This window comes from Oryx dammah, unplaced genomic scaffold (assembly GCF_014754425.2).
Source record: "Oryx dammah isolate SB20612 unplaced genomic scaffold, SCBI_Odam_1.1 HiC_scaffold_1, whole genome shotgun sequence".
Taxonomy (NCBI): Eukaryota; Metazoa; Chordata; class Mammalia; order Artiodactyla; family Bovidae; genus Oryx; species Oryx dammah.
The window spans coordinates 68,272,978-68,300,355 of NW_024070185.1; the positions used below are offsets into that span (position 1 = coordinate 68,272,978).

The window sequence follows — 27,378 nt, forward strand, 5'->3', positions numbered from 1 at the left end:
TCCATGGAGTAGGAAATGACAACCCACTCCATTATTCTTGCCTGGAGAATTCCATGGACAGAGTAGCCTGGTAGGCTACAGTCCAGAAGGTGGAAAAGAGTTGGACATGATTAAAGGAACTTAGCATGCATGCGCCTAATGGTCCAGTGGTTAAGATTCTGCACTCCCAATGCAGGAACTAAGATCCTGCATGCTGCATGGTATAGCCAAAGGAAAAAACCAAAGAGCAATCCTGAGTTTGGGAGATGGGGAAAGGGAGGGCACCCATGCCCCCAGCCCACATTCCGTGCTGCCAGATTTGTGGCCCACCTCCTGGCCAGACCCTCTGGTCCAGTCACCCCTTGGTATTTCCCTGCATGAACTAGGCAGGGTCTCTGTGCGGCCACTAGTGTAGCATAGACCTGAAAACAGCCACTTGTTGTTGTTTAGTCCCTAAGTCCTGTCCGACTCTGTGACCCTGTGGACGGTAGCCCACCAGGCTCTTCTGTCCATAGGATTTCCCAGGCAAAAATACTAGAGTGGGTTGCCATTTCTGATTAGCAGTGATAAAGTATTCACATATTGCGGTCTGGGGAAGTCATTCTGGCTTACACATGACCTAACTTGAATTTTATGCTAACTAAAACAGCCTTGTTTGTGGCATATCAAACATACATTGTACATCTGCTTTAATGATTAAGAAAAGGGTACACTGACCCAAAGTAAAGAATGTCTGTGTGAAAAGTAAAGATTCAATGTCTCTCTTCCTGGGACACCAGTGCTGATATTCCTTCAATGATAAAACTCCCTTCCTGGGTGCCCAGGTCAAACTGACTCTGTATATGTGCTTTTTTTAAAACAAAAACAAAAACCTTGAAGGAATATCTCCCTGACTTGTTGAGTGCTCTTTGTTCTGTGTGTGTGTGTGTGTCTGTTAGTCGCTCAGTTGTGTCTGACTCTTTGTGACCCCATGGACTATAGCCCGCCAGGCTCCTCCGTCCACGGAATTCTCCAGGCATGAATACTGGAGTGGGTTGCTATTCCCTTCTCCAGGGGATCTTCCCGACCCAGGGATTGAATCTGGGTCTCCTGGGTTGCAGGCAGAGTCTTTACTGCCTGAGCTACCAGGGATGCCCTCTTTGTTCTGACAACACATAAAACTGCTGAAAACCCGGTCTCTCCAGAGCAGTTCTTCAGAGTTATCTGCGATGCTGTCTTCCAAGCTATCGTCCTTAGTGTGGCTCAAATAAATCTCTTCCGTTCCTATGATAGATTGCTGATTATGTTCTTAGACACCAGCATAGGCCACCACCTCATGGGCACCTGTGGTCAGTGCCGGGCCCTGTGGCGCTGTAGTGGCTCTGCAGACTTGATACAAGGACTGGAAGGAGCCAGAGCCTTGGAATGGCTGGAGACTGCACTTCCTCTGTCAGCCACAAGGGGGCTCCCCCTGAAGTCCACAGCTAACCCCGTGGAGGCATTGAAGGGTCCACTGCCTCCTGTGGGAGGCAAACCTGAAGAGGAACTCTGCCAGTGGTGTCCACCTCCATGAACATTTATGGAAACCTATCACTACAATTGCATTCTTGTTCACAAAGTGAAAGTGTTAGTCGCTCAATTGTGTCTGACTCTGCGATCCCATAGACTATAGCCAGGCTCCTCTGTCCATGGAATTCTCCAGGCAAGACCGGAGTGGGTTTCCATTCTCTTCTCCAGGGGATCTTCGCGACCCAGGGATCGAACCCAGGTCTAAACTGCATTGCAGGCAGACTCTTTACCATCTGAGCCACAGGCACTACATAGTAGTGGTTAGTGGCCCCACGGCCTCCGAAATGGCCAACCAGCTTGCCACTGGCCCGGACGCTTAAGATGCATAGCCTGTCACCATCTGTTCTGTGGCCACTCTCTTGGGGCCCTCAAGGCCACCTGGTCCAATCTCTGTCTTGAACCTGCCCTCAGAAGAAAAGATGCTGACCCGATGGTTATCACAGTCTACCATAATAAGGCCTCCACTAGTGAACATGCCACACCTGTGGGAACCACAGCTGCCCACGTGAGGCCCTTGGATCCCAAAGTGGAACTTGAACTTGTCCTCAGTGGAGAAATTCTGGATACAGTGGTTGTTGCCGCCTGTACCTAGCTGTAGACACACCCCATAAGTAAATGGATTCAGGCTTCTTGCTTATGTGATTGCCAGTGAGAGTAACAAGCCGTCTTCAGTAGGGCTGTCCTTCCATTTGCCATCCTTGTTCTGCACAGAACTGGGCCTCTGCTGGTGGCAGGGACTGGGCGCTGGGCTTCATATTGTCCTGGGGAAGTGACAGGTCCCAAGATGCCAGGAACACACATTGCTCGGCTAACATTTTTTATTTTATTTATTTATTTGGCCACCAAGCATGTGGGATCTTAGTTCCCCAAGAAGGGATTGAACCTGCGCCCCCTGCACTAGAAGACGGGAGTCTAATGGACCACCAAAGAAGCCCCAGGCTAACATTTTTAAATGCACCAAAATCTAAGAATGACAGGCCAGTTAAAAGGAAATTCCTTCCAAAACATGTTAACCATGTGCATTTTAAGGAGAGGAAAACAACTAATTCAATAAAGGAGAACATTTTTTTTTCTTCCTTAAAATAAAGGATTAGGTCTTTAATTATAGACTCTCATAAGGAAGGAAAAAATTCTCTTTGATCTACTGTATCCTCCCAGAATAGGAGATTCTTTCAAGTGGCATGTTCCCCATAAATCCTTGAGGTTAATGAAACAAGCTCTTTTGAAGCCGGTGTCTGGTTGTATCCTATAGGCATGCCCCCACTTTTTTATCAATTGGAGTATAGTTAATTTATAATGTTGTGTTAGTTTCACACCCACAGCAAAGTGAATCAGTTATACATATACATACAGCCATTCTTTTTTAGATTCTTTTCCCATATCGGTTATTACACAGGCATCGCCCTTGAGGAGAAATGTCTTTGCCCCAAATGTACATGGTTTAATCCGAATAATGTAGGTCCCTCCATCCCATTCCTCTTGAAAACTGCATGAGCAGAGGAAAGAGATTAAATTTAGATTTTTCTTTTCTGGGAAACCTAACTTTTTTTAAAAAGTAGATTAAATTGATTTTTTAGGATAGATGGTTCAGTTGTGCATCCTAACTGAAAGGGCAGATAAAATCTAAACATTAGAGATCTCAACATTACTTTCATTTGTTATATTTATCCTTGCAAAGCTATTTCCTCAATTATGTTCCACTTAACCTAATGGAAAACTGTTTTGCACTCCTTGGTCCATACATTAAATTTTTGCTTGAAAAAAACTGCCTTGATCTAGCTGACGATAACTATTTTCATCAAAAATTTTAATGCAGTCTTATAAACTAGTTTAAATAACAAAGCTCTTAGAAAAATGTTTAAGTTTGATGCTTTTGGAAACAAATGAAGTTAAGCAAGAGTGGATTCTGTCTTGGTCTTCAGCCAACAGGGCAAAGTATTTTGAGTCCAGAGAATGGATTTGTATGAATTCCGTCATTGACTGGCTGTGCAAACTCTGATTTGTTTAATGTCTCCACACCTCAATGACTTTATCTATGAGGTAGAAAAGATCATTTCTATACTGTCTATCTGCATAAATGTAAGAGAATTAAATGTGTAAGAAACTTTAGGGACTTCCCTGATGGTCCAGTGGTTTAAGACTGCGTTGCAGGGGGCTCAGGTTCCATCATGCAGGGCGGCCAAAAGAAGAACTTTTTTTTTAAGGGACAGTGCTTTGTAAATTAAAACTCTGTATCAGCGGTCATTAACACTTTGTTGTCTGGATTCCTTCAAGAAAATGAAAAATAAATGCTTTCCTATACATTTCTCACATACACCCCAAAGCACTTGAAAATAAACTCAATACCTTGATTTCATTTATAGTTGGGAGCTGGATGGGGAGGGAATGATTTGAAATCCCTGTACCACAAGTTAAGAACTTCTGCTTAGGACCAGAGTAAGAAGATATTCATGAATTCAACAAATTATTAACCTCTAACCTCAGGCCATGGTCAGCATGACAACGTAACAGCAGTGAACAAAACAGACAAAGATACCCCCTTAAGAAGTGAGAGTAGACATGCTACAGATAAATTAATTTATGGAAATGAGGCAGAGAGTGGTGGGTGTTGTAGCTTTAGGTAGTACAGTGGTTAGGGAAGGCTAGCCTTCAGGAGATGCACCTGAGTTGAGAGTAATGAGGAGGCAGCCTTGGGAAGATCTAGGAAAAGAATGTTCTGAGCAATTTTGTTGTTGTTCAGTTGCTCAGTTGTGTCTGACTCTTTGCAACCCCATAGATTGCAGCATGCCAGCCTTTTCTGTTCTTCACTATCTCCTGGAGTTTGCTCAAAATCATGTCCATTGCGTCGGTAATGCTATCTAACTATCACATTCTCTGTTGCCCTTATCCTTTTGCCTTCAATCTTTCCCAGTATCAGGGTCTTTTCCAGTGAGTCAGCTCTTTACATCAGGTGGCCAAAGTATTGGAGCTTCAGCATCAGTCCTTTCAATGAATATTCAGGAAATGCAAGAGCTCTGGGACAGAAATGAATTTGGTCTGTTTGAGGCTATTTGTATAAATTACAGTATATCCTGTATAAGGCCACTAGGTCTGAAATGTAGTGGATGGAGGGAAAGAGGTTTGAGCTGAGAACGATGAATTAGACAGAAGTCTACTAAGAAGGAGATCACTTTTAGAAAAAGAGACACTTGAGGGTTTTTTTGTTTGTTTGTTTATCATTATTTTTTACTTTACAATATTGTATTGATTTTGCCATACATCCATATGAATCTGCCACGAGTGTACACATGTTCCCCATCCTGAACCCCCCTCCCACCTCCCTCCCTGTACCATCCCTCTGGGTCATCCCAGTGCACCAGCCCCAAGCATCCTGTATCCTGCATCGAACCTGGACTGGTGTTTGTTTTTAGTTGAAAAGGATCTGTTTTATGGGAAATGGACTGTAGGGGGTGTAAGTTTATAGGACATGATGTGAGGACTGGCCTCCCCCTCTGCCTGCTCCCGCTGTAAATTTTTGGCCCAAGCAACTTGATGAATGAATGCCCCTGACATTTACCTGTGGCCTCTCTCACCTGTGGAATGCTGGAGCCCAACGGTGACAGAGGTATTAAATTCTGCTCTCCTAGACTGGACTGTATTATGTAGCCAGTGATGACTATTACCATCTTTTCCCGTTTTGACATGATTTTTAAAAAAAGTAATCATGGGCAACTTTGGGGGGCCCCTTAATCCTGGTGCAGTTATAGTAGTGGGTTCTCCCAGGAAGACCAAGGGGTAACACACTTCAGAGGCTTGCACATTACCCCCCAAATGACCTGAATATTAACCTGTAAATATATATTTGTTGTTGTTCAGTCGCTAAATTGTGTCTGACTCTTTGCAACCCCATGAACTGCAGCACACCAGGCAAGACTTTCCTTAGTGCTTTTTTTTCACGTGTCTATAGAGATTACTACTTTCATATCAGGCTATGATGGGTAGAGTGTTCCTTTGGGTCATGTTTTTCCAATTGCAAAAAAAAAAAAATTTTTTTAAATATAAATTTGCTAATTTTGTTTAGACCTCGACTGTTGGTGTGTGGGGTATTCATGCCAAGGTAATATAATCAGAGTTAAATGCACTCATGTGTGTGTGTTCAGTGTCTGACTCTTTGTGACCCCATGAACTATAGCCCGCTAGCCTCCTCTTCAGTGGAATTTCCCAGGCAAGAATACTGGAGTGGGTTGCTATTATCTCTCCAGGGGATCTTCCCAACCCAGGGATTGAATCCACATCTCCTGCCTGGGAAGCCCAAATGCACTCATATAGAAAGAGATAAATGAAATATTAGTATGTGATGTCCATATCATATGTATTACTAATAAAAACATTTATGTAGTACTTTTCATATAAAATTAAAAATTATACACTATAAAATACCTTTTACTCTTTGTTGCTATTTTAGAAATGCTCATTTTATTCATTTTAAAAATATTCTGCAGTTCTCTTGCCTCCATTTAACACAGAAGTTTAATATTTAATAGCTTCATACAGAAACTAAAGCCAGGTTACTTTTATAAAACAGTGGAAACTAGGTTTCCTTTTGCTTTTGTTAAACTAAGAGCATTCATAATTATTTCTCAAAAGAGTTAGTCATTAATTAAGGTTTTTGAAGTGCTGAGGGAGTTTCATAAGGAAATAAAACAAGTCTCACAGGCCCTGTACCATGGAAACCTAGATTTGAAGAAATTAGTAGGATTGCTAATTAAGCATGAATCTTGGTAGTTTTAAATATTTAGTCAATTCTGACCAAAGCAGAAAGTAAAAGGAAAGAGAGTCAAATACATCGGTGAAATGAAGATGCAAGTGACCTTGGCTAGGTGGGTAGACTCTGCAGTTGTTGCCAGGAGCTATTAATATAATGACTTAATATTAATATAATGAATTAATATAAAAACATTACCACCGCCACCAGTACATTAAAGCCTTATTTACTTAAAAGAAAAATTGTTTTTGAAGGGAAACTTAGAGTTTTCTTTTTTTATTGAATGGTACTAGATGTTTTGTTTGTTTTGATCAGAGAAGTCTCTCAGAAAGTTCTCCAAATAAATACTTAATGCTACTGGAAATAGGCATAGACAATAGGACTTTGAAAGATAAGAGCACTTAAAATTTTTTTTCTCCTAGTTATAAAGTAATACTTTCTTACCATAGAAAATATGGAAAATTATGGTTCATTTTTTGTGACTCTTTTCTTTCTTTTTTTTCCTCTTATTTTTATATAAGTAACTCTTAATCATGCCACTAAGAGATGGCTACTTTTAACATCTTTTCGTCATTAGCTAATGCTCCACGGTGGTATGAACTGTGTTGATTTCAGTTCATCGCTGTATCCCTACTGCCTAGCACAGTACTTGGCATAGATGACATTGAATTAATATTTATTGAGTGAATGACTATATTAACATTTCCTCCTAGCCTTTTTATGCAGACATTAGCTCGTTTGTTAACAACATGAAGTCCATATTGTACTTTTTCGCTTATCTCCTGAGATTTTTCTCATGATATCAAATATCTTTCCATCTAAAGTATGATTTTTTCATAATGTATAATGTTCCATCCAGTGTCATACTTCATTGAACCATTTTCCTGTGCAAATGAAATAATATAGTGTCTATTTCATGTCTTGCTTCTTCGTTTCTTTAAAAATTTATTTGGCTGCATTGGGTCTTAGCTGCAGGCATGTAGGATCTTTTCAGTTGCAGGCATGCAAACTCTTAGTTGCAGCATGTGGTATCTAGTTCCCTGACCAGGAACTGAACCTGAGCTCCCTGCATTGGGAGCATGGAGTCTTAGCCACTGGACCACCAGGGAAGTCCTGTGTCTTGCCTCTTTTGTTCACCATAATGTTTTTAAGATTCATCCATATTGTTACATACATCATTAATTATTTTCTTTTTATTATCTGAGTAGTATTGGGTATTTTTGCTGGGTTATTATAAGGCTGTTGGGTAAAATACCCAAGAGTAGAATTACTGAGTAATACTGTAGGTATGTATTTAACTTTTATATCAAACTTCCTAAGTAGTTGTAGCATTTTACTCTCCCACCAGCAATGCAGAAGAGTTCCAGTTGCTCCCATCCTTGCCAACACTTACATGTTGAGAGTTTTTAATTTCAGCTTTTTAAAAAAATTTTTGTTTTTTATTTTTGGTTGCACTGGGTCTTCATTGCTGCATGCAAGCTTTCTCTAGTTGTGGTGAGCAGAGGTTACTCTTTGTTGAGGTGCATGGAATTCTCATTGTGGTAGCTTCTACGGTTGCAGAGCGCAGGCTCAAGGGTGAGTGGCTGGCTTCAGCAGTTGTAGCGCACAGCTCCAGTAGTTATAGTGCATGGGCTTAGTTGCCCCTCAGCATGTGGGATCTTCCTGGACCAGGGATTGAAACTGTGTCCCCTGCATTAGCAGGTGGATTCTTACCTACTGTACCACCAGGGAAGTTCTAATTTCAGCTCTTCTAGGTTAGTAAAATGGTATCTCAGCATTTCCCTCATGACTGATAACGCTGAGTCTTCTCATTGGCCATACATATATCTTCTTTGATTGATACTACCAAATTCCTTTCCAGAGAAATTGTGCTAATTTATAATTCTACCAACAGTTCAGTTCAGTCACTCAGTCATGTCTGACTCTTTGCGACCCCATGAACCGCAGCACTCCAGGCCTCCCTGTCCATCACCAACTCCCAGAGTTCACCCAAACCCATGTCCATTGAGTCGGTGATGCCATCCAACCATCTCATCCTCTGTCATCCCCTTCTCCTCCTGCCCTCAATCTTTCCCAGCATCAGGATCTTTTCCAATGAGTCAGCTCTTCGCATCAGGTGGCCAAAGTATTGGAGTTTCAGCTTCAGCATCAGTCCTTCCAATGAATATTCAGGCCTGATTTCCTTTAGGATGGACTGGTTGGATCTCCTTGCAATCTGAGGGACTCTCAAGAGTCTTCTCCAACACCACGGTTCAAAAGCAGCAATTCTTCGGTGCTCAGCTTCTTTATTGTCCAACTCTCACATCCATACATGACCACTGGAAAAGCCATAGCCTTGACTAGACGGACTTTTGTTGACAAAGTAATGTCTCTGCCTTTCAATATGCTGTCTAGGTTGGTCATAACTTTCCTTCTAAGGAGTAAGCGTTTTTTAATTTCATGGCTGCAATCACCATCTGCAGTGATTTTGGAGCCCAGAAAAATTGGAGCCCTGAATATTCATTGGAAGGACTGATGCTGAAGCTGAAACTCCAATACTTTGGCCACCTGATGCGAAGAGTTGACTCACTGGAAAAGATCCTGATGCTGGGAAAGATTGATGGCAGGAGAAGGGGACGACAGAGGATGAGATGGTTGGATGGCATCACTGACTCACTGTTAACCCATCTATTTGCCATGAAGTGATGGGACCAGATGCCATGATCTTCGTTTTCTGAATGTTGAGCTTTAAGCCAACTTTTTCACTCTCCTCTTTCACTTTCATCAAGAGGCTCTTTAGTTCTTCTTTGCTTTCTGCCATAAGGGTGGTGTTATCTGTATATCTGAGGTTATTGATATTTCTCCCAGCAATCTTGATTCCAGCCTATGCTTCCTCCATCCCAGCGTTTTTCATGATGTACTACCAACAGTATCACCTTTTAAAAATACTTTCCAATTTTCTATGTAAAAAATAGCACCTTGTTTTAATTCTCATATTTATTACTTATGAAGTTTGGTGTTAAAATGTGGCTCCACTTTGAGATCCAAGGACTTCCATAGCTCAGTCCAGTGGTTAACACTCTGCACTTTCACTGCAGGAGGCACGTGTTTGATCCCTGGTCAGGGAACTAAGATCCTGCATGCCTCCCAGTGTGACCAAAAAACAAAGAAAACAAAAGAAATAAACCAAACAAACAAAAATGAACAAACAAAGATATATCTGAGATCCAGATAGTTGGTTAATTTCCCCACTACTATTATTGAATAACCCATCTCTTCATGTCAGTTTGCAGTGTTTTCTTAAACTCATTGTTTTTAGTCATCTTGTGTACATTCTTCTAGATGAATTTTAGCCTCTACTATGCCTGGTAGGCTGTAGTCCATGGGGTCGTTGAGGGTCGGACATGACTGAACGACTTCACTTTCATGCATTGGAGAAGGAAATGGCAACCCACTCCAGCGTTCTTGCCTGGAGAATCCCAGGGAGGGGGGAGCCTGGTGGGCTGCCATCTATGGGGTCGCACAGAGTCGGACACGACTGAAGTGACTTAGCAGCAGCAGCAGGAGGAACCAATGTATTTTTGACCACTAGAAAGTTGATCTGTTTGATAGAGGTGTGAAGCTCTGGTTACTTCATAGTTGAGGGACTTCCTCAGAATCTCTGAACAATTCTCTCTGGTGAAAGCCTGAAATTAAGACCCAAGAACACAGAACCAAAATCTGTCCAGTTCCTGCAGGGCTCCTGCCTTCCTAGAGTTGCCATGAATTGCCTTTAGGTCAAAACTGCAAGGCAAGGGCAGGAATAGAGATGCAGTTGTACAGACTGGACATGTGGACACAGGTGGGGATGAGGAGGGTGGCATGAATTGAATGAATACGATTGACATATGTACACTACCATGTGTAAGTAAGATAGCTAGCTAGTGGGAAGCTGCCGTATAGCACAGGAAGTTCAGCTCTGTGCTCATATACTATGACCTAGAGGGGTAGGCTGGGGGGAGTGGGGTGGGAAGGAGACACAAGTGGGAAGGGATATATTTATACATATAGCTGATTCACTTCCTTGTATAGCAGAAACTAACACCACATTGTAAAGCAATTAACCTCCAATTAAAAAAAAAACTGCAAAGCATACTTTGGGGTTTGACTCTAGTGTATATGCCCAGATCACCTCCCATTACATCAGTCAGCTCAGTTCAGTCACTCAGTCATGGCCGACTCTTTGCAACCCCATGGACTGCAGCATGCCAGGCTTCCCTGTCCATCACCAACTTCCAGAGTTTACTCAGACTCACATCCATTGAGTTGGTGATGCCATCCAACCATCTCATCCTCTGTCGTCCTCTTCTCCCTTTGACTAGACGGACCTTTGTTGGCAAAGTAATGTCTCTGCTTTTTAATATGCTGTCTAGGTTGGTGCCATTACATAAATCTATGTTAAAGGAGATTTGGGTTAAGCTCTATAATCTTTTAGCTGGAAGCTGTCCAAAAGAACTTTCTGCGATGATGGAAGTGTCCTAGTCTGTTGTTATTGTTCAGTCGCTCAGTTGTGCCTGACTCTTTGAGACCCCATGGACTACAGCACGCCAGGTCTCCCTGTCCTTCACTATCTTAAAGAGTTTGCTCAGATTCATGTCCATTGAGTCAGTGATACTAAGGAACCATCTATCTCATCCTCTCCCTTCCTCTCATTTTGCCTTCAATCTTTCCCAGCATCAGGGTCTTTTCCAGTGGGATGGCTCTTTGCATTAGGTCTTATTCTACCACATCCAATTAGTCACTAGCCACAGGTAGTTAGTGAATGCTTCAAATATGGCTAGTACACTTGAGGAAATAAATATTTATTTACTCTAAATGTACAGAGCCACTTACTCACTGGCCACCACAGTGACTGTTAAGATCGGTTTCCCTGTAATTTGCATATACCTCCTTGGATCCCAGTTTTAACATTCCCCTATTAGGACTAAAATCAAAATACTTTTGTCTTTGCCAGGCACTATGCTAGAAGATCGGAGAAGGCAATGGCACCGCACTCCAGTACTCTTGCCTGGAAAATCCCATGGACAGAGGAGCCTGGTGGGCTACAGTCCATGGGGTCGAGAAGAGTCGGACACGGACACGACTGAGCGACTTCACTTTCACTCTTCACTTTCATGCACTGGAGAAGGAAATGGCAACCCACTCCAGTGTTCTTGCCTGGAGACTCCCAGGGGCGGCGGAGCCTGGTGGGCTGCTGTCTATGGGGTCGCACAGAGTCGGACACGACTGACGCGACTTAGCAGCAGCAGCAGACTAAAAGACAGTTTCTATACTAGGCTTACAATTCAAGGAGAGAAAAGGTCAGCCAGATTATTGACTCTACCGAGACTTGCCCATCGTTTTCCACGGTAAGAATGACGGGGGAGGCAGGTACTGTGTCACTGTGTCAAAGGGGAAGAAGGACTGCTTCCAGCTGTGTAGGTGGCACGCAGAACTTACAGGTCAGTTTCCTGCACAGAGGAGATCTGGCCCAAGGGCTCCCTGGAGGGGGCTGCGGTCCCCTTTCTGACAAGTGGAAAGGAAGCTAGGAGGCTGTGGCACGTGGCGGGGTGTGTGTGGGGGTGTGGGGGGGCTCTTATCCACCGACTCGGAAACCACCCCCCTCCACTCCCCGCTACTAGATTAGAACTAGGATGCACGCGATCATTCTCACTATATACTAGGTGCTCTCTCGACAAATGTGACAACTTAAACCAGGGGTTTAAATGGGTTTGGTGACTGGGGAGAGGGTAAGCTGTGGGAAGGAGCTGGATCAAACTGATAGACTCCTAGAGACAGAGTGGAGGGGAGACCCCGCCGTGGGGAAGGTCTGGGAGGACGAGGGCGCCCTGCAAAGTGATCCCAGGCGGACAGGATGCGCACGGCTCCGCCAGACAGCCGCCGGGACGCTCGGGCCGGGTCACAAGATGGCCGCGGTTCCGCTGGGCCTTTGGGTGCGGGATCCAGGGCCCGGTGTTAGGTGCTCCAGGCCCGGGCGGCGCAGGCAGCTGAGAAGCAGTCAGAGCTGCAGGGGAGGGCAGGCAGAGGAGAGGGGGAAGACCGACTTTCGGAAGCTGGAGGAGAGAAAGGAAGGGCGCGTGTACGGAGGGCGGCCGCGCGGGTCCGGGGGCTCCGCGCGAACGGTAAAGCCGGGGTTGTCTCCTGTCCTGGGGCTGGAGGTCAGGCGACCGAGCTGCCGGGGCAACTTGCGGAGCTCAAGGCCTCGGCGCGGTAACCGCGGCGGCGGCGGCGGCGCGCGCGCCGCAGGGAAGCAGGGGAGGTGCCGAGTCGGGTGGGAGCGCGCGCGCGCGCGCACAAGTCTCGGCCGCGCGCAGCCGCGGCTGCCCGCGTAGCCTCCCTGATCTGCTGTCGCGGGCGCTCCCGACTCGGCGCCGCGGGAGGGAGCGGTCAGTGGGCCCGCATAGTGTCCGTGGGATTCGAGGCCGGGCTGCTGCAGCCGCCTCCTTCTGGTGCCTTGGCCGCCCTGATTAAGCGGGGCCGGGGCACGGCCGGTTGACCGGCCCCGGGGAGCCGAGATCGCTGCAGGCGAAGGCGGGGGCGCACGTCTGGAGATCTCCCCGGACCGGGAGGAGGCCGAGGGGATCATGTCTGGGAGGAACCTCCACCTCTCCACCACCGAACGCGTCATCAAAGGTGCCAAGCGGGCCAGGCCTTCCAGTCGATCGGCGGGAAACGGCCCTCGGCCGGGCGATGGCTCGGGGCCGGAGGGAGGGAAGGAGCCAAGGACTGGAGTCGGGGGGGGCGGCGGGGTCCCGGGCGGCGCCCATCCCGGAGGAAGACCTGGAGGGGTGTGGGAGACGGGAGGCGGGGATCCCCATCGGGGCTGCCCGGCGGGGGCGCCGGGCGTTTTCTGTAGCACCTGGACCAGTAGCTAGCTGGGGGTTGCCCGTTTATTTCCAGTAGTGTCGGATTTCCAGGCAGGGTGGGTGTTTCTAATCCTATCAACCCCTATAGAGTCTGGATCTCCATCTTTTTAGTCTCTTACCTGGGGGGAAGCCATCCAGGGTGATGTGGGCAGGGTGTTAAGTAGGCTCTTCCAAGTCAGATCTTTCTGCCGCTCCTCTTCTGAAAGGTCAGATATTTCTTGCCCCTTCCCCAACCTTTTTTAAGTATGAATACCATGTACCTTTTAGCCCACTTTCTCCAGATCATCACGTCACTGTTATTACTAAAAGGAACAATATAGTGAAATAAATACAAATAAATTCATTTTATGATATTTGAAAGGGATCTACAGATCTCTTGACATGATTGTTGTTTCATTTTCCTTTTGGCCATAGAGACTTGGAAAATGATATTCTCTGATTGAGGTGTCCAACATCGACTAAAGTGTTCCTTATGTTGTAGTTGTTTCTGCCCTTAAAATAAGATTAGTGGTTTAAACATAACCACTAATTTATGTGCTTCTTTTGTTCAGACATAAGACTTAAGTACAACTCTTCTCTCTGAGTTTTAATACTGGGTTTGAAAGCACTTATTTTATAAGAAGGGAATATACCAAGATCCAGGTGTGTTAGTGACCTCTAGATTAAAGGGGTTAGTTGTAAGTGGGGAGAACTCTTAAAATACTTTTATTTTTTTTTATTTTGGTAATTATATGGAGAAAAGAAACCAAGATTGGTGATGAGAAAACATTTTTCTCTTAGTGGAGAAAAATGATTGAATGGTCAATGAAGGGAAAGAGTTTTAGTTATAACTTAGGGCCCCCCCACCTCCAGAAACATTAAGCATCATAAATGTTGATTATCTGCAGTATATAATTTTAATGTATCATGTAGTTTCCACTCAGAAAGTCATCATCATAAGTGTTGATCATAAATGTTAATTATCTACACTATATAATATTTATTAAATATAATGGGATTTTTGAGATTTACCTCCTCAGCATTTGTCTGCTATCATTAGAGATTTAAGAGAATTGGTCCTATAACTGACAGCCCTTTAACTGCTAAATTATTTTGACCATTTTAGTGTCAGTTTTCATAGTATATAACTCATCAAGGGTATATAATCATTTCTTTAAGATTTAGAATCTATTAGACAATCTTCTTTGATAAATCAAGGTCATCATAATGTACATTAATTTCTGTCCCATGCAGTTAATATGGCCGGTGCATTCTGCTGTATAAGGGTGTTGGCAGTTTCCTCCTGTGCTAAAATGACTCCTCACTGCTATACCAGTTTAGTGCTTTTGTCTGTTTTTAGTTTATCTCCTTCAGTACTGTTCTTTATCTGTCAAAATATGCCCTTCTAATCTGCCACTTATAAGCTGAAGTAGGCAGGGAAACCAGATAAACCAGAATAGTGTGTCAAGTCAGAATAAATAGGATCTGAGTGAAGCTTAGTGGTAGTCCTCAGACCTTTACAGATCTCAAATTCTGATCGCCATTGTCGCACGTAATTTCTACCATAACGTGCAATAAGCTATAAAGGAAATGATATAAAAGATACAAAGGTCATTTTAAAATGACCCTTTCAAATCGTTAAATACAGAAGTAAAGTCAAATAAAATGCAGCTAATATACAGGTGCTGACTTATTGCTAGGCATGCCCATAGTTCAGTGAACACCCTCATAGTCTGTATGATTCACATTTGTTTTTTGGGGAAATTATAAATGACTGTGTTATCAGATTACTCTTAAAGAAATGAAACATGAATGATTTCAAGCCCTTAGATTGTATGGGTTTGTCTAGTATGTAGAAACTTGAGCATGAGAACTTGAGCACAGCAATTGTGGCTTCTTGGTGACTTACCTTGCTTTTTATCTACATTTTCCTGAGTTTGAAATATTGAGGTTTATTCTAAGAAAGTAAGGTGTCACTGTATTTATAGCTAAGGTCCCCTGGTTGTATTGGGTTCTAAATCTGATCTAATGTTATCTTGTCTGGCCAGAATTGTTTGCATTTATTCACAGCTGGAAATCTTTTTCAGAGGTGAGACCACACCCCAGTTATTTTTGGTTCTGTCATTTCCTGTTCACTTTAAAGTCTACTTAATTGTTTTGCTTGAGCAAATGGTGGAGAAGAGTGGGTGGGTGGGAGTGATTTGTATTTTAAGTGTCTTTTAAACAGCAACTTGCCTAAAATGAAGGACTAGACTGGTGGTTTTACTCCTGATTCTCAAGCTTACTTGTGACCTTGCCTGTTTTTTTTTCTAACCTTGCCTTTTTAGTTAACCCCCCCCCTTTTTTTTTGCTTCAATAATCTCATCTGCAAAATAGAGTTAATAATACTTTCTTCCTCAAGCATCTGAGCCATGCAGATGACATAATGGATGTGAAAAGCTTAAGACAATGTAGTATTATGAACCATTTGAAAAATATCAGAATCAGAAAGCATATGAAATTATAAGTTAAGAAGCTGTTCTGAGGAAAATACCTCTTCTATAATTTAAAGGACATCTGGGTGGAATCCCATGGATAACAGCATAGAAACCAATAATACAGTCTGTCTTGTATTCCCTGGCAGCTGGTTTCTTCTCTCCCAATTGAAGGTGTTCATTTTGTGTTTAAAAAATATAAAAATTCTTATGATTTCACTCACTCATTAAATGTTTATGGAGAGCCATCTGCAGTGTACTCATTTGTTTGCTCTTTGTTTTAAAAATTAATATATGTGTGAGTTTCTAAAACAGTCCATATGCACTAGAACATCACTAGTTGTGTCTGGAGCAGAAATTCAAATAATTGAATTGTGAAAATCTTTCAGCTTGATTTTTTTTTTTCTGGTTTCCAAGTTTCTTTCCTTATTGGAGGGATTGTTTTTTTTTTTTTTTTTCTTTGACAGTGATTTTTATAAAAAGTTTTTATTCCTCTGGACTGAATCTTTTCAGCAGCAACAAGGAAATTTCACTGTGCATTACATGACAGATAGGGAGAATGCATTGTCTAAGTTTGTTACTTGGTGGCCGAATGGATTTTAACAGAAGTCAGGTTTCTTTTTTTATACACTTCTCCCATTCTCTTGAAATTCAAGTATATTGTATAGTCAGAGAATGTACTGTCATTTGTAGTACGCCTTGAAGACTACTGGTTCTTTAATATTCTGGCACTGGGACTAGATGTGGCTGTGGCTTTCTTGGACTTCCCAGGTAACTCTAGTGGTAAAGAACCTGCCTGCCAATGCGGGAGATATACGAGACACAGGTTCGATCCTTGGGTTGGAAAGATCCCCTGGAGAAGGGAATGAAAACCCACTCCATTATTCTTGCCAGGAGATTCCCATGGAAAGAGGAGCCTGGGGGGGCTACAGTCCATAGGTCCCAGAGGGTTGGACACAACTGAAGCGACTTGGCATGCACACACGACTTTATTAAAATTTTTTAAGAAGAGTAGTATGACCAGAAATGACTGTTTCCACTAGTATACCCTGAACCCTTCTGTCTCTGGTACTGATACCTCTTTTATTTTCTGTTCGTTCCCTCTCCCATTTTCATATCATGAGAATGAGTTTACCAAGGGTTAAAATTATTTTTTTCTTGTAAATATATGCTTAACTCTATAAATTGTGAAAGGCAAAAGGGAAGAAAACAAAGGCTTCATATTCGTTCCTTACAGAAGCAACTGCTGTTAATACTTTTCATTACTCTACTTTCATTAATACTTTTCATACAGTTGAGCCTTGAGCAACACAGGTTTGAACTGTAGGCCCAGTTATACGTGGATCTTCTCAATAGTATATGATGGTGCTACATGATCTGAAGATGGTTGAATCCAAGGATGTAGAACCGTGGATAGGGAGGAACTTTGGGTATGGAGAAACCACCTGTGTGTGTACAGAGGGCTAACTCTAAGTTGTAGTGGACTTTCTAGTGTGTGCAGCGTTGGCACCCTTCAGCCCCTCCTTATTCAAGGATCAGCTGTGTTTCTTTCTACTGGTATGATTCGAATTTAATATATGTCATGTTAAACCTTTTATTGTACAAATCATATTCTTTTAATGTAAATATGGTAATTTTACCTATATCCTTTCATAGTGGTTTCAGTCAACATGAAAATGATTTGAAAGTGCTCATATTCATATTTTGATCCTTTATATTTTCAATCATTTGATACAGTGCCAACCTAGAAGAAATATTTTCAAGGATAAATATTCATTGTGAGCAAGTCATGTAGCACACATCTGTTGAATTTGTCAAAAGTATTTCAGTTATGCTTAGTTTACCATTGTAATTAACAGGCTGCCAAACTATCTGAACACTTGGACATCCAAGACTGTTTGAAACTCACACCTCTAAGTGAAAGTCTCAAAATTCAGAAAGGATGTCTTAATTTAAACAATTTTTTTTTTAGTAGGAATAAGGTGTTCTTTTTACCTGTATGATAATGATTGTGATGAAAGCCTTATTATGTCAGACATTTGATAATAAAATTTTCTTCTATAAAGTAACATCACATTTTACTGTAGAGTTAAAAAAAAGCTATTGGATCGTTGGAGAGACAAATGCTAAGGACTTGTGTGCATGTTAAGTCGCTTCAGTTGTGTCTGACTCTTTGCGATCCTATGGAACGTAGCCTGCAAGGCTCCTCTGTCCATGGGATTCTCTAGGCAATGAATGATACTGTAGGGGGTTACCAGGCCCTCCTCCAGAGGATCTTCCTGATTCAGGGATCGAACCCCAGTCTCTTACATCTTCTGCACTGGCAGGCGGGTTCTTTACCACTAGCGCCAGAAGGACTCATTACTTAAAGTGAATTAAAGAATTGATTAAAAACTTTTTCCTAAGCAGTATTTGATAACAGAGTATCTTTCCATTAAAGTAACATTTTTGGGAAAAGAGGCAGAATTATTCAACTAATTCTGTTATATTTGTAGTCATTTTGGGGCTTTGCTGCTACTTAATTGCTAAAGGACTAATGGAAATAAAGAGGTATTTTTAAATCATCATCCTTTGGTGCAGTCATTAATAGATTATAGCATTATAGCATTCTATTAACATTTTTATGTTAAATTTTAGCTTCATTCGAAGATAAAAAGCTGAGGTCTAAAAATTTCATTCTAAGTCGTATCTGATTTCGTTATCTTTATAATCTACCTAATTATTCAGATGTATGCAGCGAGAACTTTGGTTCCTTATATTCAGTTTTATTTTGTTGGCAAACTAGATTTTTATCATGAAATCTTTTAGTTTCTTGAGTCTTTGTTATTAGAAGAGGGTATAACTTAGTAACCAGGCTCTCTAGCTTGGTTGACAGAAAAATATGCTATACTAGTTGGTTAAGTGAATGTGTATCTTTGATGATTGTTATTAGATTTATTGAATGCTAACAAGTCATGATGTTTTGGTGCAATGTCCAGACAGTGTCAGCCCAAGAAGAGTGAAATTCTGAATGAAATAAGCACTAGGAGATAATTATTATTTAATCGCTAGGTCAAGTCTGATTCTTTGTGTCCCCCGGCCTGTAGCCCACCAAGCTCCTTTGACCCTGGGATTTCCCAGGCAGGAATACTGGAGTGGGTTGCCATTTCCTTCTCCAGGGATCTACCTGACCCAGGGATTGAACCCACATCTCTTGCATTGCAGGTGGATTCTTTACAACTGAGCCACCTGTACCCTTGTTAAAAATATTTAACCTTTATCTAGTTATAGTAAATAATCAGACAAATCCAACTTATGGGACTTTCTGTAAGATGAATGGTCTGAACTTTTCAAAAATGTCACAGTGATGAAAAATTAAAAAGGCAAGAGGAGTATTCTAGATGAGAAAAGATGAAAGAGAAATGGCAGTCAAGTACAGTGCCAAGGCTGGATGGGGAAGATGAATGAGCCATAGAGGACATTTTTAGGACAGCTGGGCAAATTTGAATATGGAGTATATATTAGATATAGAAATTCAAAATTAAAAGTCTTGGGTATGTGATAGGCTATTGTGCTCATAAAGGATAATGTTCCTATTCTGAGGTGATACCTGATGAAGCATTTAGATTGAAATGTCATGATGTCTGCCATTTGTTTTCAAATGGTTTAGGGAAAAGAAATCTGTTTGTTGAAAGAGAAAGCAAAAGTGGCAAAATGTTTACCGTGGTATATGCTAAGTTGCTTCAGTTGTGTTGGGTTCTTTGTGACCCAGTGGGCTGTAGTCTGCCAGGCTCCTCTGTCCGTGGACTTCTCCAGGCAAGAATACTTGAGTGGGTTGCCATTTCCTTTTCCAGGGGATCTTCCTGACCCAGGTATTGAACCCATGTCTCTTGTGTCTCTTCCATTGACAGGCAGGTTCTTTACCACTAGCACCTCCGGGAAGTCCAGTGGTGAATATGGGTGAAGAGCAAATGGATATTCATCTTAGTATTCTTCCACTTTTTGATAGAATTTCAGTGTTTCAAAATACAAAGTTGGAGGGAGAAAAAAAAGAGTACAATTAAGAGATGCCTCCAATAACCAGACTCGGGAAAGGCACTGTCAATTTGGGGATGCACTGGTGGCCCAGTGAAGGCATGCTGAAGAGAAGAACACGAGTTTTGTTTTGTTTAGAACATGAGTTTTAAAGTATATACAGCTGATGTGGAGTGATGGCTACTTGTTTAGTAGGAAAAGAGGTGGTTGCAGCTACATAGTCGGGCATGGAAGAACATGCAGAAGTAAAGATGGAGAAACAAAGTGTACTTGACTAAAGGGATTGAGAGGAGGGGTAAATAAGTTCAGAGAAGGGAAGTGGCCTAATGAAGAGGAGGAGAAGGACGAGGGGCCGCTGAAAGCTGTCAGTGATCAGTTGGCAGTGATTCCATTAAGGAGAGAGCAAGATTATTTTGATGGCTATGTGTTGAAAACAAACAAACTGAGGCTTAATCGACTTGTAAATGTAATTCAGAATTATGGAACATTCAAACATTACCCGAACAGATATTGTGACAGACTTGTTTTTCTTTTTAGTGAGACTGAAGTGAGAAAAGCGGTAGAGGGATAAAACAAATATTAAAAAGGACTAAGAAGGAGAGAAGATGGAAAGGATTTCCTAAGTATATTTCCCATCCCTGTTAATCACACCACTTACCCATTTAGTCACTGGCTCAGATGACAAGCCTGGGAATCAGGCCAGACTCTTTGCTGTCCCTTACATGTCATATCCCATTCTATCAGACTCAGTTCTGTGGACTTCTGGTTTCTACATAAGCTACTGCTTCATCTTCCTCTTTCACTTCTTGCTTATATTAATACTGTTGCAGTAGCCTCTTGCTGCTGCTGCTGCTGCTAAGTCGCTTCAGTCGTGTCCGACTCTGTGCAGCCCCCATAGACAGCAGCCCATCAGGCTTCCCTGTCCCTGGGATTATCCAGGCAAGAACACTGGAGTGGGTTGCCATTTCCTTCTCCAATGCATGAAAGTGAAAAGTGAAGTCGCTCAGTGAAAGTGAAGTTGCTCCAACTCTTCACGACCCATGGACTGCAGCCCACCAGGCTCCTCCATCCATGGGATTTTCCAGGCAAGAGTACTGGAGTGGGGTGCCATTGCCTTCTCCGAGCCTCTTGCTAGAGCGATTTAATCTGATCTCATGGTGCCATCATGATCCTTGGATGATATAAAGAACCTTTCTTGTGCTTGAAATCCTTCATGAACACTTGCAGCCCGTAGGGTAAACTCCAACTTTGCTGATGTGGAAGTTTCCCTCGTGCTTACCCTCTAACCTTGTGTTACTTCCTCCTTATTTCACACCCCCATTCCCAAACCTACGTTCCTACTCCTTCTTGTCCCCTAGAATCCCATGCTGTGCTGTATCTGTGAAAGGATTCTTTGCACCACTTCTATATAAAATCTTGTCCCCTAACATGACTAGTTCCTATCTATCTTTCAGGATTTAGTCAAGAAGACTGCTGAGAAACTTTTTCTCTTTTACTAGAAGGCTGTATGAGTAATTGGTTTAGAACTTGGGCTTTGAAGTCAGATGAATGATTCAAATTCGGCTTCTTTTAGTATCTGCATAACCTTGGACAGATCACTTACCTTTGTTTTACCTCAGTTTCCCTATTTGAGGAAGAGGGACGATAAAACTTAGTTTGTAGGATGGTGGTGGTGGTTTAATTGCTGAGTTGTGTCCCACTCTTGTAATCCCATGGACTGTAGCCTGCCAGGCTCCTCTATCCATGGGATTTCCCAGGCAAGAATATTGGAATGGGAAGCCATTTCCTTTTCCAGGGGATCTTCCTGACCCAGGGATTGAACCTGGATCAGATTTTTTACCGCTCAGTCACCAGGTTAGCCAGATAGTTGTAAGGATTAAATAAACTCCATAGAGTACAGCAACGGGCACTTGGTAAACGCTCAGTACGTATTAGCTGCTCTCATCCTCATTAGAAGAATGAGATATTTGCCTCCTACATGCTCCCATGAGCACTCTCACTTGCTTTACAAATTTCTGAAAATATTTTAATGTTCTTTATTCATTCTAATTTCTAATTAGGAACTCTTTCTAATTTATTCTTTGTACTAAACTGTTCTCTTCAAGTGCAAGAATTCTTTTTTTTATTTTATTTTTTGATGTGGACCAGTTTTTGAAGTCTTTATTGAATTTGTTACAGTATTGCTTCTGTCTGGTTTTTTGGCCCCAAGGCATGTGGGATCTTAGCTCCCTGACCAGGGACCGAACCTGCACCCACTGCATCGGAAGGTAGAGTCTTTATCACTGGACTGCCAGGGAAGTCTCTAAGAACTGTGTATTCTTAATGCTGAATACAGTGCCTAGACCACAGGTGCTTAGTAAATGTCTACATGAAAGCCTAAGAAACTTAACTTTATTGAAGACAGTGTAGGAAAGAGCATGGGAACTGCTAATTACTAGTTGTGTGACTTCTTTTCCTTGTTTGAATTTTAAAATGGGAGATAACTGTACCTACCTCAGAATTTAAAGATTATATTTCATATTATATAAAGTGCTCAGCATATTGCCCATAGTGGGTGCTTAAAAAAATGTTAGCTATTCTTTATTAAATGAATTCTTGAATCTTGGTGAGATTTGACCCCAGATCTGTTTGATTTTAAGTGGTATATGTCAATGATAGCTTAACTGTTATATTTTATGTTTTCCAAATTTAGTGTCCTTAGCTTTTGAAAGAACTTAAATGCTTAGTCAAAATAGTGAAAATTTCTTTTTATATAGTATAGATAGAATTTTGAAAATCATGTGTTCAGAAACATATTTGGTGAGTTCTTACTATAAGCAACATATTTTTGGTTATACTCAGAAGCTTAATTACTGTCTTGAAAAGTACTCAGTATAGCCTGTGATAATTTCCCAAAAATGTAACAGAAAATTAGAACTGTGGAGCTTCCTATGACTAATACCACCGGGAAGAGCGGATGACTAAACCATAGACTATATCTGGTAAGAAATTTTTGCCCCCTTCACTCTATAAATTGATAATCCTTTCAAGTTTAAACTTTAACAGTTGGTCGGTGGCCCTACTAGGTAAGACTTAATTTGTGGGAGTTTTTTTTTTTTTTTTTTGTATGTATGCCTTGGTACCTTTTATTCTTGTGACTTAAGGCTTTGTGGAAGTTTAAAAATAAAATAGGATAGTTTCAATGAAGGGCCAGAGTAATAAAGGTAATTGGTGGATTTATTCATGAAAGTAAGTTAGTTGTTGTTGTTGTTGTTTTTTACTATTGTGCAAGTTTTATTGAACACATGATCACTGTAAAGTTATGATTTCTTTAAGACAGGTGAATTCTGTGACTGTCAAAGAACAGAGAGAATAATCTGAAAGAGTGATTTCAGATTATTGAAATAAAATTTTTTCTGATTAGTTATTAAAGGACCTGAAATGTACATACCACTTTCACTAATAATAGTTAATATAACCTCTTAAGTGGTGTTTAACTGGTTCATGATTGGAAAGGCAGGTGAGGAGATTAGGAAATAAGCTGCAAAAGTAGGGCAGGCTTGTTGGCTTAAAATAGGAATGAAAGCAGGGTTATTTGCAGTGAACAGAGACAGCTATTTAGGTAAATCCTAGTGTCCCATAAGGATAAGACCACACAATAATCTAAAAATAATAGCTTAAAGGCCAGTAACTTTTAAGGTTTCTCTCCTATACTTCCTACAGGATTAACATGGTTGTCACCAATGTGGTCTTTCTCTTCAATGCAGTTCTGCATCAGATGTTAGACATATGAAAAATGTATCATTTATGTAGTGGATGTATATTAAATCAGTGTATTGAATTGAATTTGACCATGAAAAGGCTGCAGAGTTTTTTCAGTGTAGTGTAAGAACTTAGTTTTAAAAATTTATTAAAATTTTTTTTGATAATTTTAGATTTACAAGATGTTGCAAAGAAATGTACAGGAAAGGCCTAATCACCCTCCCCTAGGTCTCTTCCACAGTGTCAATATCCCACACTGCCAAAGTACTGTACCAAAATTAAGATATTGACATTGGCACGATCCAGAGAGCTTATTTGTTTCACCAGTTATACATGGACTTGTGTGTGTGTGTGTGTAGCTGTATGCAGTTTCACATGTTTATAGCTACAACCACAATCAAGATACTCAACTGAATCACCACCACAAGACTCTTGTGTTACTACCCCTTTGTTGCCACACCCATCCTCTTCAGAAACTCATTTTTATAGTTTGCTTATTGTCTTGAATCATATATAAACTTGATTTGATTAGGGTTTTTGCTTCTGAGTTGAAAGCATTATACAATAGGTTTTTGGTTTTTTTTCTCCCGCAATCCAGGTAATCTAATAGCAACTATCTCAGGGCAAAAACTAGGTTAAAATGTGTTGGCAATTTGGGAGCACTAAAAACTTTCTTGGATAAATGTATTAAGGCTTATAATGATGATTCTGAACTCTGATTACCAAACAGAATCACGTGTGGAGCTTAAAAAAAAATGAAGGAAATATGGGTACCTTGGCCTCATTCCAGATAAATCTGGCAAGCAGCATTGAATATAAAATCCAGGTTACAAAAGGATACACAGTATGATACATATATAAAAATTTTAAGTATATTGGGTATAAATATATTTAAGCAAAATTATATATATATAAAGAAATTGACATTGGGAAGGATACACAAATACTTAATGGTACTAATTACCTCTGGGATGAAGGAAAAGGATGGAGGCTGTCTTCAATTATAATTGTAACATTCTAGTTCTTTAAAGTATTTGAAACAGATATGGCAGACAATGTTTTAAATCTATGTGGTAGGTACATGGGTATTCATAGTATTTATATTATTTTCTATACCATTTTATGTAAATTTATTTTTTTAACTATTTCATTAAAAATATGTATAAAGTGTTAGTCATTCAGTCATATCTGACTCTTTGTGACCCCATGGACTTATTAGCCCACCAGACTTCTCTGTCCATGGGATTCTGCAGGCAAGACTACTGGAGTGGGTAGCCATTCCCTTATCCAGGGGATCTTTCCAACCCAGAGATCAAATCTGGGTCTACGTGCAGTATATTACATCTGTGTTTGGAATTTCCTCTTTTCTCTCTTTTAGTATACCTTCTGTTTATTTTATTTTGGTGCCAAGAGTGGAAATAAATACCTTAAAATGAGGATTGAGAAAGTAGCTTTGGAATTTCCAGAAGACCCAGACTTCCAGCTCAGGTTTAAACTTTCTGATGCCCTTCCTCAATTTCTGTAGCCATCTACTGATAATCCCCTCTATAGTCTTTCATACAGCTAATACTTCTAATACAGTATATTGCTTAACTGTTCTGTGTTGACATTACATCTTATTTTTTGATGTAATATTGACATTACATTAATTATTTTGTGTGCTTAAATAGAATATAAGTTTCTTTAAGGTAAACTCATGTGTTAAAGTTCTATAATCTATACCTTACCTTCTAGATAGTATGAGTATGTAGTAGATGCTCGATAAATACTGAATTATTTAACTTAGAATATAATTACCTCCCTCGTATTTTCTACTTTTACTCAAAGAACCTCTGCAGTTTTTTGTCTTCTATAGATTTCAGAACTTAAGGTTTTAACAAATAATCATTATTAAATAGGATTTTAGGAAGGCCAGCTATAGGAACTTAGATCTCTTCAGGTACTGAGTGTTTTATTTTTCAGTTAGTAACATTGTATAACCATGAATTCTGTAAAATCTTGAATTGTGTAAAATTCTGGATTGTATAAAATTCTTTTGCTTTCTTGAGTATATTTGCATATGAATTTATTTACTGTGTGTTATGTCTACATAGTACTCATTTAAACTTAAATTTTAGTGGCTTCCCAGAGAGATTATTTGTATTCTAACCTTTTTTTTTTTTTACTTTGACTTATGTATGAAGAAAAACTATTAGAGATTATTTGATGAAGCACTATAGCAAAGGACTTCCCTGATAGCTCAGTTGGTAAAGAATCCTCCTGCAATGCAGGAGACCCATTTCAATTCCTGGCTTGGGAAGATCTGCTGGAAAAGGGATAGGCTACCTACTTCAGTTATTGGGCTTCCCTTGTGGCTCAACTGGTAAAGAATCTGCCTGCGATGTGGGAAACCAGGATTTCATTCCCTGGGTTAGGAAGATCCCCTGGAGAAGGGAAGGGCTACCCTCTCCAGTATTCTGGCCTGGAGATTTCCATGGACAGTCCATGGGATTGGAAAGAGTCAGACACGACTGAGTGACTTTCGCTATAGCAAAGGAACTTAGTCTCTGGAATCAATCAACCTGAGATCAAATTCCAGCTCCTCCAGTTACTTACTAGTTGTGAGATTTTGGACAAAGTTTCTAACTTCCCTGAACCTTGGTTTTCACATTTGTCAACTGGGGATAATAATACTTCATAGAGTGTTATTAGGTTAGATGAGACTCTGTATGTAAAGCCCTCAGTATAATGCCTGTTTTGTAGTTAGCAGACAACAATTATCATTATGATCACTATTATTTTTTGTGACTCTATAGTGAAGAAAGTTGAAATCTGAAACCTATACTGAAAAGTGTTTTTTGGATACTTTTGACAACCTAGCACAATATAAATAATTTAGCATCAGAGATTGTAGCTAACTTATATTAGGAAGTTTAATGTATTAACAAAAAGAATAATGCATTATTATCAAGTAGGATTTATCTCAGTAATGCAAAGTTGTGTTAACATTTGAAAATCAATGAATATAATCTACATATTAACAGAATAAAGGAGAAACACATAGCATTACCTCAGTAAATTCAGAAAAACTATTTGACAAAAATTCAACATCCCATTCATGATTTAAACAAACATACTTCTAGAAATACTAAAGGAAATCAACCCTGAATATTCACCAGAAGGACTGATGTTAAAGCTGAAGCTCTAGTACTTTGGCCACCCGAGGCGAAGAACTGACTCATTGGAAGAGACCCTGATGCTGGGAAAGATTGAGGGCAGGAGAAGGAGGTGCAGAGGATGAGATGGTTACATATCATCACTGACTCAATGGACATGAACTTTAGCAAACTCTGGGAGACAGTGGAGGACAGGGAAGCCTGGCACGCTGTATATATATAATATGTATATATTCTTTGCTATTATAGTTGATTATAAGATTTTGAGTATAGTTCCCTGTGCTCTACAATGGGTCCTTACTTATCTATTTTATTCATAATAGTTTGTATCTGCTAATCCCAGACTCCTAATTTAGCCCTTCTTTCCCTGTTTTGTAACCCTAAGTTTATTTTGTATGCTTGTGATTCTGTTTCTGTTTTGTAAATAAGTTCATTTGTATCATATTTTAGATTATACATGGCAGTGATACCATATGATATTTCTCTTTATCTTTCAGACTTCACTTAATATGAGTATCTCTAGGCCCATGCATGTTTGCTGCAAATGACATTATTTTATTCTTTTTTTATGACTGAGTAGTATTCCTGTGTGTGTGTGTGTGTGTGTGTGTGTGTGTGTATACCGTATCTTTATCCATTCATCTGTTGTTGGACAATTAGGTTGTTTCCATGACTTGGCTATTGCAAATAGTAAGCAAACTGATTTTAAAAAGGAAGAACAAGCTTGAAGGACTCACACTACTGATTTCAAGACTCATTATAAACCTCCAGTAATCAAGACAGTGTGGTAAAGGTGAAAAGCACAGACAGATAGATAAATGGAAAGGAGCAGAGTCCAGAAATAGAGCTACACATAAATG

At 40.7% G+C, this 27,378-nt stretch overlaps 1 protein-coding gene and 1 long non-coding RNA gene across 5 annotated transcripts in view; both read left to right on the plus strand.

Annotated features, from left to right (window-relative positions):
- Window positions 1–12,573: 12,573 nt before the first annotated feature.
- Window positions 12,574–27,378, plus strand: part of PPP3CC (protein phosphatase 3 catalytic subunit gamma) — an 85,439-nt gene continuing 70,634 nt past the window's right edge. The window contains exon 1 of one of the 4 annotated variants that reach the window (XM_040242812.1): window positions 12,574–12,922. In XM_040242812.1, coding sequence (XP_040098746.1) covers window positions 12,874–12,922 — 49 coding nt within the window. In that variant the 5' untranslated portion in view covers window positions 12,574–12,873. Of the gene's footprint in view, window positions 12,923–15,858; window positions 17,166–27,378 lie in introns of those variants that run through there. The other 3 variants (XM_040242847.1, XM_040242830.1, XM_040242859.1) reach the window with 3 other exon arrangements.
- Window positions 21,796–24,119, plus strand: LOC120865533. Its single transcript, XR_005721445.1, has 2 exons — window positions 21,796–22,603; window positions 23,537–24,119. It is a non-coding gene; the product is annotated as an uncharacterized LOC120865533 (long non-coding RNA).